Source organism: Cinclus cinclus, chromosome 9 (genome assembly GCF_963662255.1).
Source record: "Cinclus cinclus chromosome 9, bCinCin1.1, whole genome shotgun sequence".
NCBI classification, from domain to species: Eukaryota; Metazoa; Chordata; class Aves; order Passeriformes; family Cinclidae; genus Cinclus; species Cinclus cinclus.
The window spans coordinates 9,241,317-9,254,672 of NC_085054.1; the positions used below are offsets into that span (position 1 = coordinate 9,241,317).

Consider the following 13,356-nt stretch of genomic DNA (forward strand, 5'->3'; position numbering starts at 1 on the left):
AGCTGTTACTGATACATTCATATAGGTGATTTTACTTTTATAGTATTTTATGATCATTAACCTACTTATGAGTAACTTGAATTGGGTCAGAAGATTCCATGGAGTCTGTTCTTAGTCTGCCTGTTACTTATCTGAGGATATTTCAATGTTACCATGCATTATGATACCATTATATATCAGAATTCGTGATCTTCCCATATTTGCTATCGTATTCTCATGACAGGATAGTTTTGGTTTGGTTTTTTCCTCCCTCTATCAACTGCTATGAGGAGTTTCTGTTACAAACAGAAGGTGAAATATGAATTGCTTATACAATGAATTCTTTCACTTTCCTTTATATACTGATTATATTCCTAAAGTACATATGTATATATTTACAAAGTACGTAAATTTAATCATAAAGATCATCTTAAATAGTTTAAATTAAGGCATATTTAAGAATCTTCATACAACTCTCCTCCTGTTTTCAAAATGTAATTTAGGAGTAATTTGATCATTATCCAAATTTAGAAAGTTATATTTTAGTACCATAATAAAAATCTGTACTCGGTAGTATCACAAGCTCAAAAATAATTTTTATTAATATATAAAAAAATAAGAAAAACAAGGCGTTGTAATTAAATATTTTCTCTCATCTACAAAGAAGTACTTTGGATGATAAAATAATTTTTTAAGTTCTTGTGAACAGTTAAAAACAGAGGAAGGAGTTTTCTGAAACAAAAGCAAAAGAAAGAGACTTTTGAAATAGAAAATATTTGGCAATATCTCTTAGTCACTAATAAAATGTCCATGTAAACAAGTAATCCATATTTACATTATCATATGCAATATTCTTGGTAACATGCAGGAAGAAGTACAGATGTAATTACATTCAATTTTAGAATCTAATTTGTACCATCATTTCTCAGTTTCATTAATGTTGGAAAAAACACTCTTCTACTTCTGTCCATAGTACTGCATGACAAAATAGAGTACATATTTTTCCAGGCATCTTAAAAAGATAGTACTTTCAATGTTAGGTTTTGTAACTTCCTGCTTTTATTGGAATCCAAACCTGGAATGTAAGCTCTGCAATCATGTTCCTGTAAAAACAATCATGTAGATGATTTCCAAACATGCAGAAAAATCTTGATGAAAAAATTAGAGTTCTACCTTCCATTTGTATCTTTGAAAATACATTTTCTTCACTTCCTATGTTGCTACTGTATTTATGTTACTCATAAATACAGGTAAGAAAATTTGCATAAAAGGAAAGTTAATGGAAGGCCACTCTGAGGAGTAGCTTTAGGACTATTACTCTCCAAACACCTATGTATTTTTATTTAGCATTGAACTAATCTTATCTTTTTGAAAAGATGCTTAGAGATACTTTTTAATCAGTTTAGAAGTAAGCCAAATGTCTATCCTATGTTTTGTCTGTTTTAAATTGCACACACCAAGGTTGATCAAGGTTTAGGAGCTTACATCTACTGCATCTCATGGGGACCTTCCAAAGATCAGCAGCCAGAGCCCCACAGTTCATGCACATGAGATATCACTGATTCTTAATTCCCCAAATGGAATCTTTAAGCTTCTGCTGAGTTTCTGCTATCATGTTTACCCTCTCAACTGAAAACCAAAATTATGTTCTGGGAGGCTCCCCTCAAAAGGTTGCTAATCCTTGATTTTCAGTTAGTTTTATATCACATAATCACAGGGATTAGAAGGGACCCAGAAGGATTGAGTCCAACCCTCAAGCAAAAGGCCCAGATGGGGTTTGAACCCACAACCTTGGTGTTACTTGTACCTTGCTCTTCATGAGAATAGAGAAGTAAATGCCACCATTCTTTTTTCAAGTATCATTCCCCTTGGACAGTACATAGAATACAATGGAAACCAGAAAGCAAACTGGTTATTACAGCTTAACTCTAACAGCATATAGAACCAATCACCTAAAAGCTGTTCATTTCAATACATTCAACTCCGTGCTGTAACAAAAGAAGTCATAGATTTTGTGTTTTTTCCAGTACGCTGTACAGTTAGTTTCTTCCAGAACAATCCCTAGGCAACTGACTACTTTCCATACAAACATGTGATTTTATTACGTGACCTAGTACTATACAAGGATTGAGTGAGCTCATTTTCACAGGTGGATGACACATGGTAACAAGCCAGTACATAACAATTTAAAATGTTGTTGCCTGTGTGAGTGCAGTATAGAAAGCTGCATAGCAAATTACTGCAAGTGAGCTCATTTATTCACTTCCCCAGTCATGCTTCACTGTTTGATTCATTGCACACAGTGGGACTGGAGGAGTGCTCACACAATAGTTTAGTGGTTTAGGTTAGTGTTCCTTCTGTCATATCTGAATTGTACATTAAAAGCAGGTATTTTCTACAGTGGAAAAATACACCAGTGTGAGGTTGGTCACAAACCTATAAGGGAAGATATAGAACTCTTGGATGAAGTCCTTGAGTACCAAATGGTATAGCAGAAAAGTTTTAAAAATATTTTATTATGCTAGCTTCCTGTACTACATTCACCAAATAATTAAATATTATTACAAATCAAATAACAGGAGCTGTGGTGCTTCTTGTCAGAGAAGACCCAAAATAACTCATGTCCAAAATACTTTGTACTAGCACACAGTGAACTACAAAACTGGCTCACTTGTTGAAGGGTAATGTAGTAAAAGGTTTTTAAAAGCTGAAGTAGATAAAAACTTACGTAGTATTTTAAAAGTAGGAAATTATATACTGACTGAAACTATCGATATTCCAACATGAACAGTGGTAAATTCATATTTCTAGTGGGCTCTGCAGCTTTTACAAGAGATAATTGAAAGGTTCATTATTTTGGACTTGTGCAGTCCAAATAATATACTATAATTATTCTTCTGTCGTAGTAAAAGTGTAACTATTGTTTGTATCTGTGAAATTAATGAATGAGCATAATACATTAATACTTCAATTGCTAGAAAGAGCTATAAAAGTAAAGTGCCAGTATGGATGCTTGATTATTTAGAGAAAATTGCATTATTTAAAACTGTAATTTCAAATTAAAAAGTCATAAAGTTTGTATAGATTGCATATAGACTAAAGCATGTCTTCATGCCTATGATAATAATGCTTTTGATGTCAGTATGGAGATACCCAAACTGGCTTTCAGTCAACAGGTAGCATTTTATTAAAACAGCAAAGCTCACCTGTGTCTTGGAGAAAGCATTTCTTACTTGTACATAATTTTTTTCTGTGAGACTGATAGCAGATTTTTCTGCTTTCTAACCTCCTAATATCTAGTCTAGTACCATAAATTAACAGAACTGTGCAATCAAATAAAGATGCTAAATTGCTGCCTTCTGGGATAAAAGGAAGTCTTAGTTTAAGTGATACATTTTTCTTAGTGTGTTTCTATAGCTTTTCAAATAAGATAAATTATGCATTTGGATGTCTTAAAATTTCCTTAGATTTCAGTAATAATTGCACGTGATTCAAAGCCAAATATAGTCTGTATACAATGTATTTGGTAGAATTTGTTAGAAAGTCAACAGATACATTCTGATTTTAAAAAAACAAGACCAAAACTCCCCAGAAGTTTCTAAAGGAAATGTAACATTTTATAAAGATATTAAACAAACTTTTACTTTCTTTTTTCTAATTAAAAATTTTAGAATAAACATTTTTATGAAGTAACTCATAAAGTGCAGAATGACCTCAAATCCCTTAGAACATAGCAGCTGATGGGGGGTTAATCAGCTAGAGAAATCAGAACTTTAAAAAAGTGAATATTACCAGAAAATTTATGTGTGACAAACTAAATTTTCTGTCTGGTGTATTTAATTAATATATTTCAACCTGTACAATCACTCAAAATTTAGTCTCAATCTTGTTAAACTTTTCATGACTATAAGAGATATATGCATTAAATTAAAAAGTGATAAGGAAGACAGTTTCCAACTATGTGATTTTCCCATGATGTGATGTCATTCATGCTCGTTTTTTTTTTAAACAAGGCATGGACTAATAATGGACCAATAAAATAGGTTTGGGACTTACAGGAATTTAAATCCATATGCAGAAAACTTGAGTATCTTTCAACAAGCCATACTAAAAATGAACCCCCAACCTACTTACATATGAATGTAACTACATTAGAAGGACCCTCACCAGAGGGAATTTGGAGATATAATAATACTTTTTTTCAGTGTATTTTCTTTACATAGTTGATCTTTGTCCTGCTTCATCAAATTTGATGTTTTGTTTTCTGGCTGCTTCAGTATTGCCCCTCAGATCAGATTTATCTGCATTACTGCTGTTTGTCATTGTGGATTCTACTTCTGTGCCTTCAGGAGTTGCTCCAATGGGCCTCAGAATTTTAGCATTCTCTGCTGGGGGCCGCTTCCAGTGGGGCCTGCTTGCCATCCACAAAATAAGTGAACCAAATATGACAAGCAAAAGACCAAGACAGTTGACCAAAGTTGCTTCTGGTGGGGATGCACTGTATGCAGGATTTTTCCTTTGAGAGGGGAAAAAGAAAGAAGAGGTCAGAAATGATTGTATTAAAGATAATCCTGGTCTAAAAACAGCAGTGTCCTGCTAGGTAGGTCTTTTTAATACAAACAAAACAAAATAGTGTCCCAATATTGGATGATTATTATTCTGGGCAAATGGAAGTTGTATTTGCAATGAATAACCTTAATAAACAAGTGGAAACAAATACTTACAATGCAAATATAAGCTTTTCTGTGATTCCCATGAGAGCTGTTGCAATCACTGTTGCAAAGATGGTAAGACCCGAATAAACATGTATTGGCATGAGAGCTACGCGGAGGTGAACTGGAGCAAGTGGGAGCAGAAAGACAGCAAAACCCAAGAAAAGCTAAAACCAAAACAGAATCATGATTGAGGCTAGATGGAAAACCAGCTGTACTTCTCAAGAAGAATAATCATAAAAATTCCATTCTGAGATATCTTAAGGTTAAAAAATTTAAAAGAATTGGCATTTCTACTTCTGAATGTGTTTCCTGTCAAAACCAAAGCAAAATTCTGGACTAGCACTTGGGAAGCAGGCATTAAAATATTTTATAAATCATCCTACCTAATAGCAGTGTCCAAACATACTGATAGTGCTAATACTCCAACCAAACTAAGTACTGGAAGCACAAGTTTTCAGTGTCACTAATTCACTAAGATAGTAAAGGTGTGAAGAGCCACACTTTTTACAGTCTCATCGAGTCCTGTTCTCTGCTACTGGTGCAGATTTGCACATAAAGGAATATCAGAAGACAGTCTAACCTTCTGACTTGAGTGGATTAAATAATTTTATCTTGTTAGAATTTCAGTTAAACATAAGTGCCTATATTTAGAAGGAGAATGGTCTCTCAATATATTGATCACATGGCTTTTACAGAGTGAAGACATGCATGGGTGGCATCAGTTATTCAAGGGACCTTAGTCCTCCTATTAGCATTAATTTTGTGATGGAAAGTAACCCATAATGTCCTATGCTTGCATCCACAGGCTTGCCCAATCATACTGAGATTGCATTCCTTCTTCAGTTTGTTCTACCATTACTCACCCCTGCTGCTAAATTAGACACAGTGCATGAATTTGTATTTCATCCTGCTTTAACTCAGTCTTAGTCCTTGTTTTAACTTTCCATAATAGATTAGAGAGCCTGGTATTTTCTCCCTGGGAAGCTTTTTAGTACATCATAATCAAATAATCTCTTAATCTTAGCTCTGATAAACAGCTGGAGTTTTTTAAGTCTTGCACTGGAAGATAGCTTTTCCAGCTCTCAAATTACTTCCAGAATTTCTTTGGGTTTGTTGCTTTTTAGTTTTCTGATCATTATTTTATATTTTAAAAATCCTTAATATTTCATATTAGTTTCACTAATGCCATCTTTTTCTCGTTGTCACAGCATTGTGAGAACTCATTTAGAGCTTCATGTCATTTTTGAGTACTTTCCAGAGACATTATTTTCCAGGAGACAGTCTCATTTTATATTTTTGCCCTATTCTTAAATTTATGTCAGTGTGCTATACTGTATTAACCTATATTTGGCTTAATTACAATATAGTTACAATATTGCAGGCAGAGTATTATGTGAGCATATGACTGGCATGCCCCTTCTGCTAAGTGCCCAGTGACTTCTCTGTTAACAAAGATACTACTTTATGCCTATTTTTTATAAAGCTCAGTCACTTAACAAACATCAGTCTCTGACTGGAGACTTACATCCCAGATTGGAGGACACCAAGGGTCTTTTGATGTGACAAGCAAGGCATTAAGAGCCATTGATCATGTTTATAGTAGCAAAATGAAAAGTAGAACTAAGATTTTAGTCACAATTTTTCATTTAACTATTAGGAAAAAATACTGATACTCAGAGTAGTGGCAGCACAGACTTCCTTGAAATAGCTGCATTATTAGGACAAACTTAATTTTAACATTGTTCTGTCTTACTCATTCATAGTCGTTCTTGTTAATTTGTTCCACTCTAGAGATTATACTCAACAACACTGCAATGTGCTTTCTTTTTTCTTCTAAATGTTAAAAAAACGATTTCAACACTCTTTCCTGTACCTCTTGACCTGAGCAGTGAAGGATAAAGTCCAGAACTGGAATCCCTTAGCTGAGGCTTTTCTGTGCTCGATCATAGATAATTTTTTTCTTTTTAGTGTTTTGGGAAAAAAAAAATTTGAAGGAACAAAATAAATTTCCGTAGTGTAATAGCACAATATAGGGAGTTCGGAATGTATTTGCAGAAGCATCTGTATGTGTTCTGTAAATTTCAGGGCATGGTTGCTCTTCTTTGCCAAATGCAAAATTCACTAAGTTAGCTCTTTTTACATTACAATAATGCTAATTCTCTGCCAAGAGGAGCAGTTAAAAGCGTGCCCACGAACATCTGTCAAAGTTCTGTTGATTCAGGAAAACTGGTTAGGCAGTGGTAGCTCATTCAGATGTCAGATCCTTTACATCTCTACTGCTCCCTGATGCACTTGTTCTGCTGATTAACAAAAGTCTTGAGGTCAAGAAGTGACTACTTAAATTTATGATAGCTAGAAAAAAAAAATAGAAAAGCTGTTACTTCATTTGAAACTTCCTTAATAAATGCTCTAACTGTATTTAAATATTCTGCCAACAAACCAAATAACTTGCTGTAAGTTCAGGAGTTAATAAGGTTTAGAAACACACTACTGTGTAACTGTATTGTAAGTTAATGGCTGTTATGCCAGCAAATAAGCAAAATATGCTTAAGAGTGCATTTTTCTTCAAACTCATTGATCCACTATTAGTACATTTAGATGATGATTTGGCAAATCAGAGTGTAAAATGGCTATCCCAGAAGTCACAATGTACTACTAGCAAGAGCCTATTGTGCCTGAATTACTCAAAACATTATTCAAATTTACAACCTGTTTATAAATACAGTTGGATTCTGACCTGGAGAGAATAAAATATAACAGCAGTTAGCCCAATCCAGCTGTGCAGACTGTACATGTTAGGAATGTTCTTGGCATTGTGGAAATCAAACACGGCTACCATAGAAACAATTGCAAGAACCATAGCTATGGTATTTAATCCAGCATGTATGAACTTCATTAGGAGTTTGCTGCACTTCCAGGTCCAGGGCAATCTGTACACAATAATAGCTGAAAAAAGAAGAGAATCAAGATTTTAGGCCTTATAGGATAATTTCTTTCAGATATTAATAATTATGCATAATTCACATAGTTACATTGTAAATTTCAGCAAAATCCAACCGTAAGTCTTTTAAAAAGTCTATTCAAAAGCTTTTCCTCATATGCATAGCATAGCATACTCTGAAAATACAACTGAGGCTTAAATGCAGCTTTTAAGGGATTTTTTCCCTCAATATAAAATACTAAAAAAAAAACCCAACAAAACAAAACAGTAAATAACTTGGTGTCATTTTTTCCTCAGTCATTAAATTGATCTAACAGGGATTTGGCATAGGATTGTGATTTTTCTGCTACTAGGTAGATTGGAATGATACAGCCTGATTCTTATGTTGAGAAAGTATATGGGATTATTTTATATTTATTCTCTTTGCCAACTTTGGATAATGTTGTTCTCTAATTGCACAGATACTTATATGACTGTCTATTACATTGATATCAGTAAGACTACTTTGAATGGGAAAATGCTCTTCAGCATAAGAGAATCATAATCTGACTTCAGGAACAAAAGCATTTAACAAATACAGGTCTTCCACCACTCTTAGATGAATGTAGGGAAGTTTTGCCTATATTTGAATTAATAACTCTAGTAGACAATGTTTTGTCCAGTCTGAACCAAACCATAATATCCATTGATCTGACTCCAGATGGTCCATAAGAATAACTTAACCTAGAGCTGCTTCTTGCAAGTGTTCTCCAAGAAATAAAAGTTTTATTTCCCCATCACCACTTCTCCCTGCCTTTCTCATAGCTTTTCAGATGTACAGGAGGAAAGACAATCTGGGAAACAAAGGGGAGAGAAGGAATTCACCTTTCAGTGAGTACAAGCTCTTAAAAATTTACTCAGAAGTGATGTGTAATTTCACATTAAAATTAAAACAGCCTAGGTTAAAAGCACATACACAATTAGAATGTTTGGTGGTGACATGTTAAAGCAGCCTTGTGAAAAGCTTTCTCAAGGCAGAATATCTCTACTACTGTTAGGAAATTTGACAGCCTAGGCACCCTGGACTGAGCTTTGTGACTCAGCTCTTACTCCTGTTTTGAACTATGATTTTAAAGCACATCACACAGGGCAGAGTTATCTTGCAATATTTTTATATGGGACATCTGTCCTTTTACAAATGTACAGGGCAAAATTCTAGAGTTACTGACCAACAATACAAGATTTCCATCCTTTGTATAGAGTAATAAACCCAAGGAAAAATTGGTTTAGTTATTATTTAAAATTCTCTACTCAAATTTACTCAAGTTTATTTTAGCTACACCTTTCTACTCTCAACTACTTAAAGACTTCTTTTTCTTGTATGTATTCAAAGAGGTATCTGATTTCCCACTCTCATCCAAATTGCTTTGAATTCAGTGGCAGACTGTTGATATTTCACCTGATTTACTACAACACCCCTTCAGTCTCCAGGTTTGCTTTTCCTATTATGTAATAGGACTTCCTCCCTAAATTATGCTGTATTATTAGTGAATTCCTTGTATGCATGTCGTTTCTTAGCTATGCTAAACTTCCACTTACTTTACATATATCCTCACTTATACAGGGCTTGGGGCAACCCTCTTTCTCTGTGACACAGAGAAAAAACTGATCTTCAGAGAGAAAAAAGTAGCAAATACGTAGGAAAAAGCTGCAGAAAGCCTCTCCCTATTTTCTTCAAAAGTTCTATGCTTATATAAAAAAATAGGTTGAGCACATTCAGTAGTACAAATCTTAGTGAAGTCAGCAGGTGGTTTTCACTGCTTATTTATAGCCTGAAATTACACTTCCTATTGAGCAATATTGTGTAAAACAGCTTCAAAATATGGTTTATTGCTCAATAGTAGTTTGCAGCTTGAAGCCACACGAAGGTTGCGAACAGCCCCACTCCCACTAAAAACCAAAAATTTACAGCGTATGTTCAAATTACAACATTCTCTTCATAGCCAACGCTAGGTGGCCTTCAGCATCTTCGAGCCTTTTGACTGGTTGGAAGTGTAATGGGAAAATGTTAGTCCACGACTGAACTCCATGAAATCCAAAGTTCGTACACTCTTAGAGAAACTGGGGGGAAAAAGTGCGACCCTGTATCTTAATAATTATATGATATTTAAGCAACAGAATCAATGATTAATTTAAGAGATATACTTTACAAAACAATTCATCCTAAGTCTAGCCTGGAGAATTTTCTACATTTTAATAGTCCTCGTGATGCTACATTTTCTCTGGTAAAAACCCTGCTCCTGGATCAAGCTTCTGTGGTACTGAACTTTCCTTTCTCTTCTTGGGACATGGATGAGTGCCAAAAGAGAAACTTTCCTAGGGCAGCATTTCTGGCATTTCGATTTTCAACTTGCATAAATTCCAGCTGCCTAGGAAAAACACACCTCGCAAGCATTACTCGAAGTGCACGGCAATCCCCGGGCCAGGATAAACAAGTGCTTGCAGAAAAAAAAACCAAAACAAAACAAACCCCGTATGTAGCAATTTTGGCTTATTACAAGGGGCTCTTTGTGCCTTCTGCGGGAGTGCTGGCTTCCCTAAACTGCGGACGGACTGCGGCGCTCCCGCTGTCACCCGCTACCAGCCGGGGCCGCCCCAGCGGCTCCGCCCGGAGCCTCCCGCGCCCCGCGGCCCCGGCCCCGGCCCCGGCCCCGGCCCCAGGCAGGCCCGGCTCCCCCGCAGCTCCGCGCCGGCCCGGCCCCCGACGCACCGATGCCCTGGATGAAGACGAAGCCCGTGATGATGAGGACGGGGTGCCAGTTGAATTCCCCCGGGCTGCCGTCCCAGCTCAGCCCCTCGCGGTAGTGGAAGACCCAGACGAGGGAGAGGATGACCGACAAGAAGCCGACCAGCAGCGTAGAGGCCAGCAGCGCCAAGAATCGCCCGTAGTCCTCCATCTTTCGAGCCCCGTGCGGGGCAGCGAGCGCCGCGAAGGAGGGGAGAACCGGCGGCCGGGCGGGGTCGGGCTCGTGTGCGGGCTCGGGCCCGGCGGGGACGGGACGGGACGGGGCAGGACGGGATGGGACGGACGCAGCAGGGGCGGGAGCAGGAGCAGGGCGGCACTCTGCGCTCCTCCGCGCCCCCTCCACCCTGCCCTCTCCGAGCGTCCCCGTCGTATTCAGAACTCCGCCTTGGAAAAGAATTTTCTGTGTTAGCCTGTCCCCTGCCAGGGTGGCAGCCCGACTGCGCTCCCCACGGCAGCCAAGGACTGGTGGTCACGGGTCTTGTGCCGAGAGGCTGTTGTGGAGGTTGGGGAGTTCACAGACCCGCCATAAAGATAAGCCACCACAGTCACAAACACTTAGAGATAAAGCAGGAGCGCTGTTACGAGGAAGAGACAGCAATACAGAAAACGCAGAGGAGGAGCGCACTTAAAGACACTGATGTACTTACCTGGAGCGCAGTCTTGCCGTCATGATCACCCCCTTCTCACTGTATTAATTGAGTGCTGCAAATATAGAACAGATACTAACCAGTTTCATATGCGGAGTCTGGCCTAAGTTTGCAGGAGGATGCGGACATTGTTCTGTTGGATAGCACAAATATATCAAATGTTCACTAGCAAAGAAAAGGAATGCATAAAACTTAGACAATTCCAATAGGTATGGAAAGGCCCATTGCAGGAAAGTTAAGAGAGGAAAACGGAATTGCAAAAGAGACAATTAGACCAGTTTGGTCAAATCATTAGTCACTGGTTACTTTTTGTTTTGGTGTAGAACATTCAGTTAGCTCTGAAGCCTGTCAAATTAGTAGAAGGATATGCCCAAATATATATTCAACACTAATTTTCTGGTATTTGATTAGCTTACTTTTAAAATATATATGGTATTGAACTACATATGAAATAGAAGTTCATTAACTGATTGAGAGAAAAAATACTATTTACTCTGGCTAGCATTTGAGCTCTCTGGTATCTCACACTTAAACTGAGGTCTAGAAAATGAAAGGAAACAGTTTTATGAAACTTAAAATAGTTTCAGTAGAATATTGCCAATTCAAACACTGTACTTACTAAAGTGTTGGAAATATCTATATAGAGACTTGAAGACCAAGCCACATTGGAGGCAGATGCAAATGCATTTCTTCATTATTATCTTTAATCTCCTAAAAATAGACGCTGACATTTAAAAGAAAAGTTTGACTTGAGCAGCACTTGTATAAAGATACTTAGCTTTAGTTTGCATGGGTTTGGTGTGACGAGCCCTCAGGATTTAACTGGTTGCTCATTCTACTCACAATGGTAAGTAGAACACTTGTATTGTTAAATTTCACAAGTCACAGCATCTAAGAGAAGATCTAAGCCTTAAATCTTCTGATGAATGCACTCATGCAAAATCTTGCAAGGGTGCTAGATTGTCATTATCCTATGAGGCACACAGGTCATCTCAATATTATGGTTAGGAAAAAAATACTTTTGGCTCTGTAAAGCCTAAAAACTGACATAAAGGTTTATTTTAATTTCCCTCCTTGGAACCTAAATCTCCCAATTGCAAAATGCTTCCAGTTCCCACTGATTTCAACAAGCTTTGATTACATCCAGTATTCCAATAGTCCCATTTAGGAATCTTCTACTCAAGTGGATTTTACTTAAGCTAAAACTGTATCTCTCAGAAGACTTTAATGAATTCCTGTGGCTCAAACTGGTTTACCCTGTTAAGGAAGCAAATAACAAGAGCAGCAACAAAATTCTATTGAACTGAATTGAAGCCTATTTTACCAAGTAATGATGAATAATTTGTTTTTAAAGTAGAATTGAAGAAGTTCTAAAGCTTAGAGATTGTTAAATAAACCAAACCAGAACAAAGTGCAAAATAAATTTTTAGACAAAGTGAAATGTTCTTTATTGAACATCTGTAATGCAGAAGAGATTTCAGGCAGCACCATTAGCAACTCTGGCCTGTATTTCTCTGCATTTCCTGTTCTTCCACCTCTTCTTGCCCACCTGGTGCAAATATCAGATTGGTAGAGAATCACAAGCAATCCTTAGCACAGCTACAATGTCCAAGTGGATTTCATGTTTACTTGGGGGAGGGAACTCAACACGATACAGTTGACTGCTGAGGGCTGAATGACGCACATCATAATCTGTTTGGAAAATACCTCCCCACTGGCATAAAAAGTGAGTGTCCTGTATGGGGCTTTCAAGTCTCTTGGATCAATGAACACCTGCTTTTGTTAACCATTACTGTGAATAGGTTCTACAGCAGTTCATAATCTCTATTCTTTTCCAGAGCTTCTGTGTCCTAGAGAGAATGATATTTTCCCAGTAAATTACTAATTCCATCAGTGTGTATTTCCTCTTAGCAGTTCTGTTGGGACATGATCTAACATGCACTTCTTTCTTTGGGCTGCATTGTCAGATGTAGAACAACTGTGACTTCAGACCCAGAACAACTTCAAAGTAGGCAGACAAAGTAAGAGTGATGAAGCAGACAAAGATTCACAGATTATTCTGAAGAGGTAACAATGGATTCCTGCCAGTATTACATGTGTGGTGCTTGGCAGCTGCTGCCATCATTGCTATACCATTCATACATTTTGAGAGTAGCAGCCTAGACATAAGTGTACATAAATGCCTATCTAAACAACACACCTTATCACCATAGACCATTATTTTGTGCTTCTGCTGTAACTTTCTTAATACAGGAAATATTTCTAGTTTCAAGTGACCAATAACTGACT

The 13,356-nt window shown here is 37.1% G+C and overlaps 1 protein-coding gene across 1 annotated transcript; it reads right to left on the reverse strand.

Moving 5' to 3' along the window:
• Nucleotides 1-567: 567 nt before the first annotated feature.
• LOC134047200 (plasma membrane ascorbate-dependent reductase CYBRD1) lies at nt 568-10,857 on the reverse strand. Its single transcript, XM_062498196.1, has 4 exons — nt 10,385-10,857; nt 7,432-7,640; nt 4,704-4,858; nt 568-4,495 (listed from the first exon to the last, which is right to left on the reverse strand). The coding sequence occupies exons 1-4, from the start codon at nt 10,569-10,571 to the stop codon at nt 4,195-4,197; spliced, it is 852 nt and encodes a 283-aa protein (XP_062354180.1). The 5' UTR covers nt 10,572-10,857; the 3' UTR covers nt 568-4,194.
• Nucleotides 10,858-13,356: the final 2,499 nt, after the last annotated feature.

Coding starts and splice junctions, on each gene's coding strand:
- LOC134047200 (XM_062498196.1), bottom strand. CDS start 10,571: ATGGAGGACTACGGGCGATTCTTGGCGCTGCTGGCCTCTACGCTGCTG. Junction 7,641..10,384: donor CGTCTTCATCCAGGGCATCG/GTGCGTCGGGGG, acceptor TTCTTTTTTCAG/CTATTATTGTGTACAGATTG. Junction 4,859..7,431: donor TTATATTTTATTCTCTCCAG/GTCAGAATCCAA, acceptor TTTTGGTTTTAG/CTTTTCTTGGGTTTTGCTGT.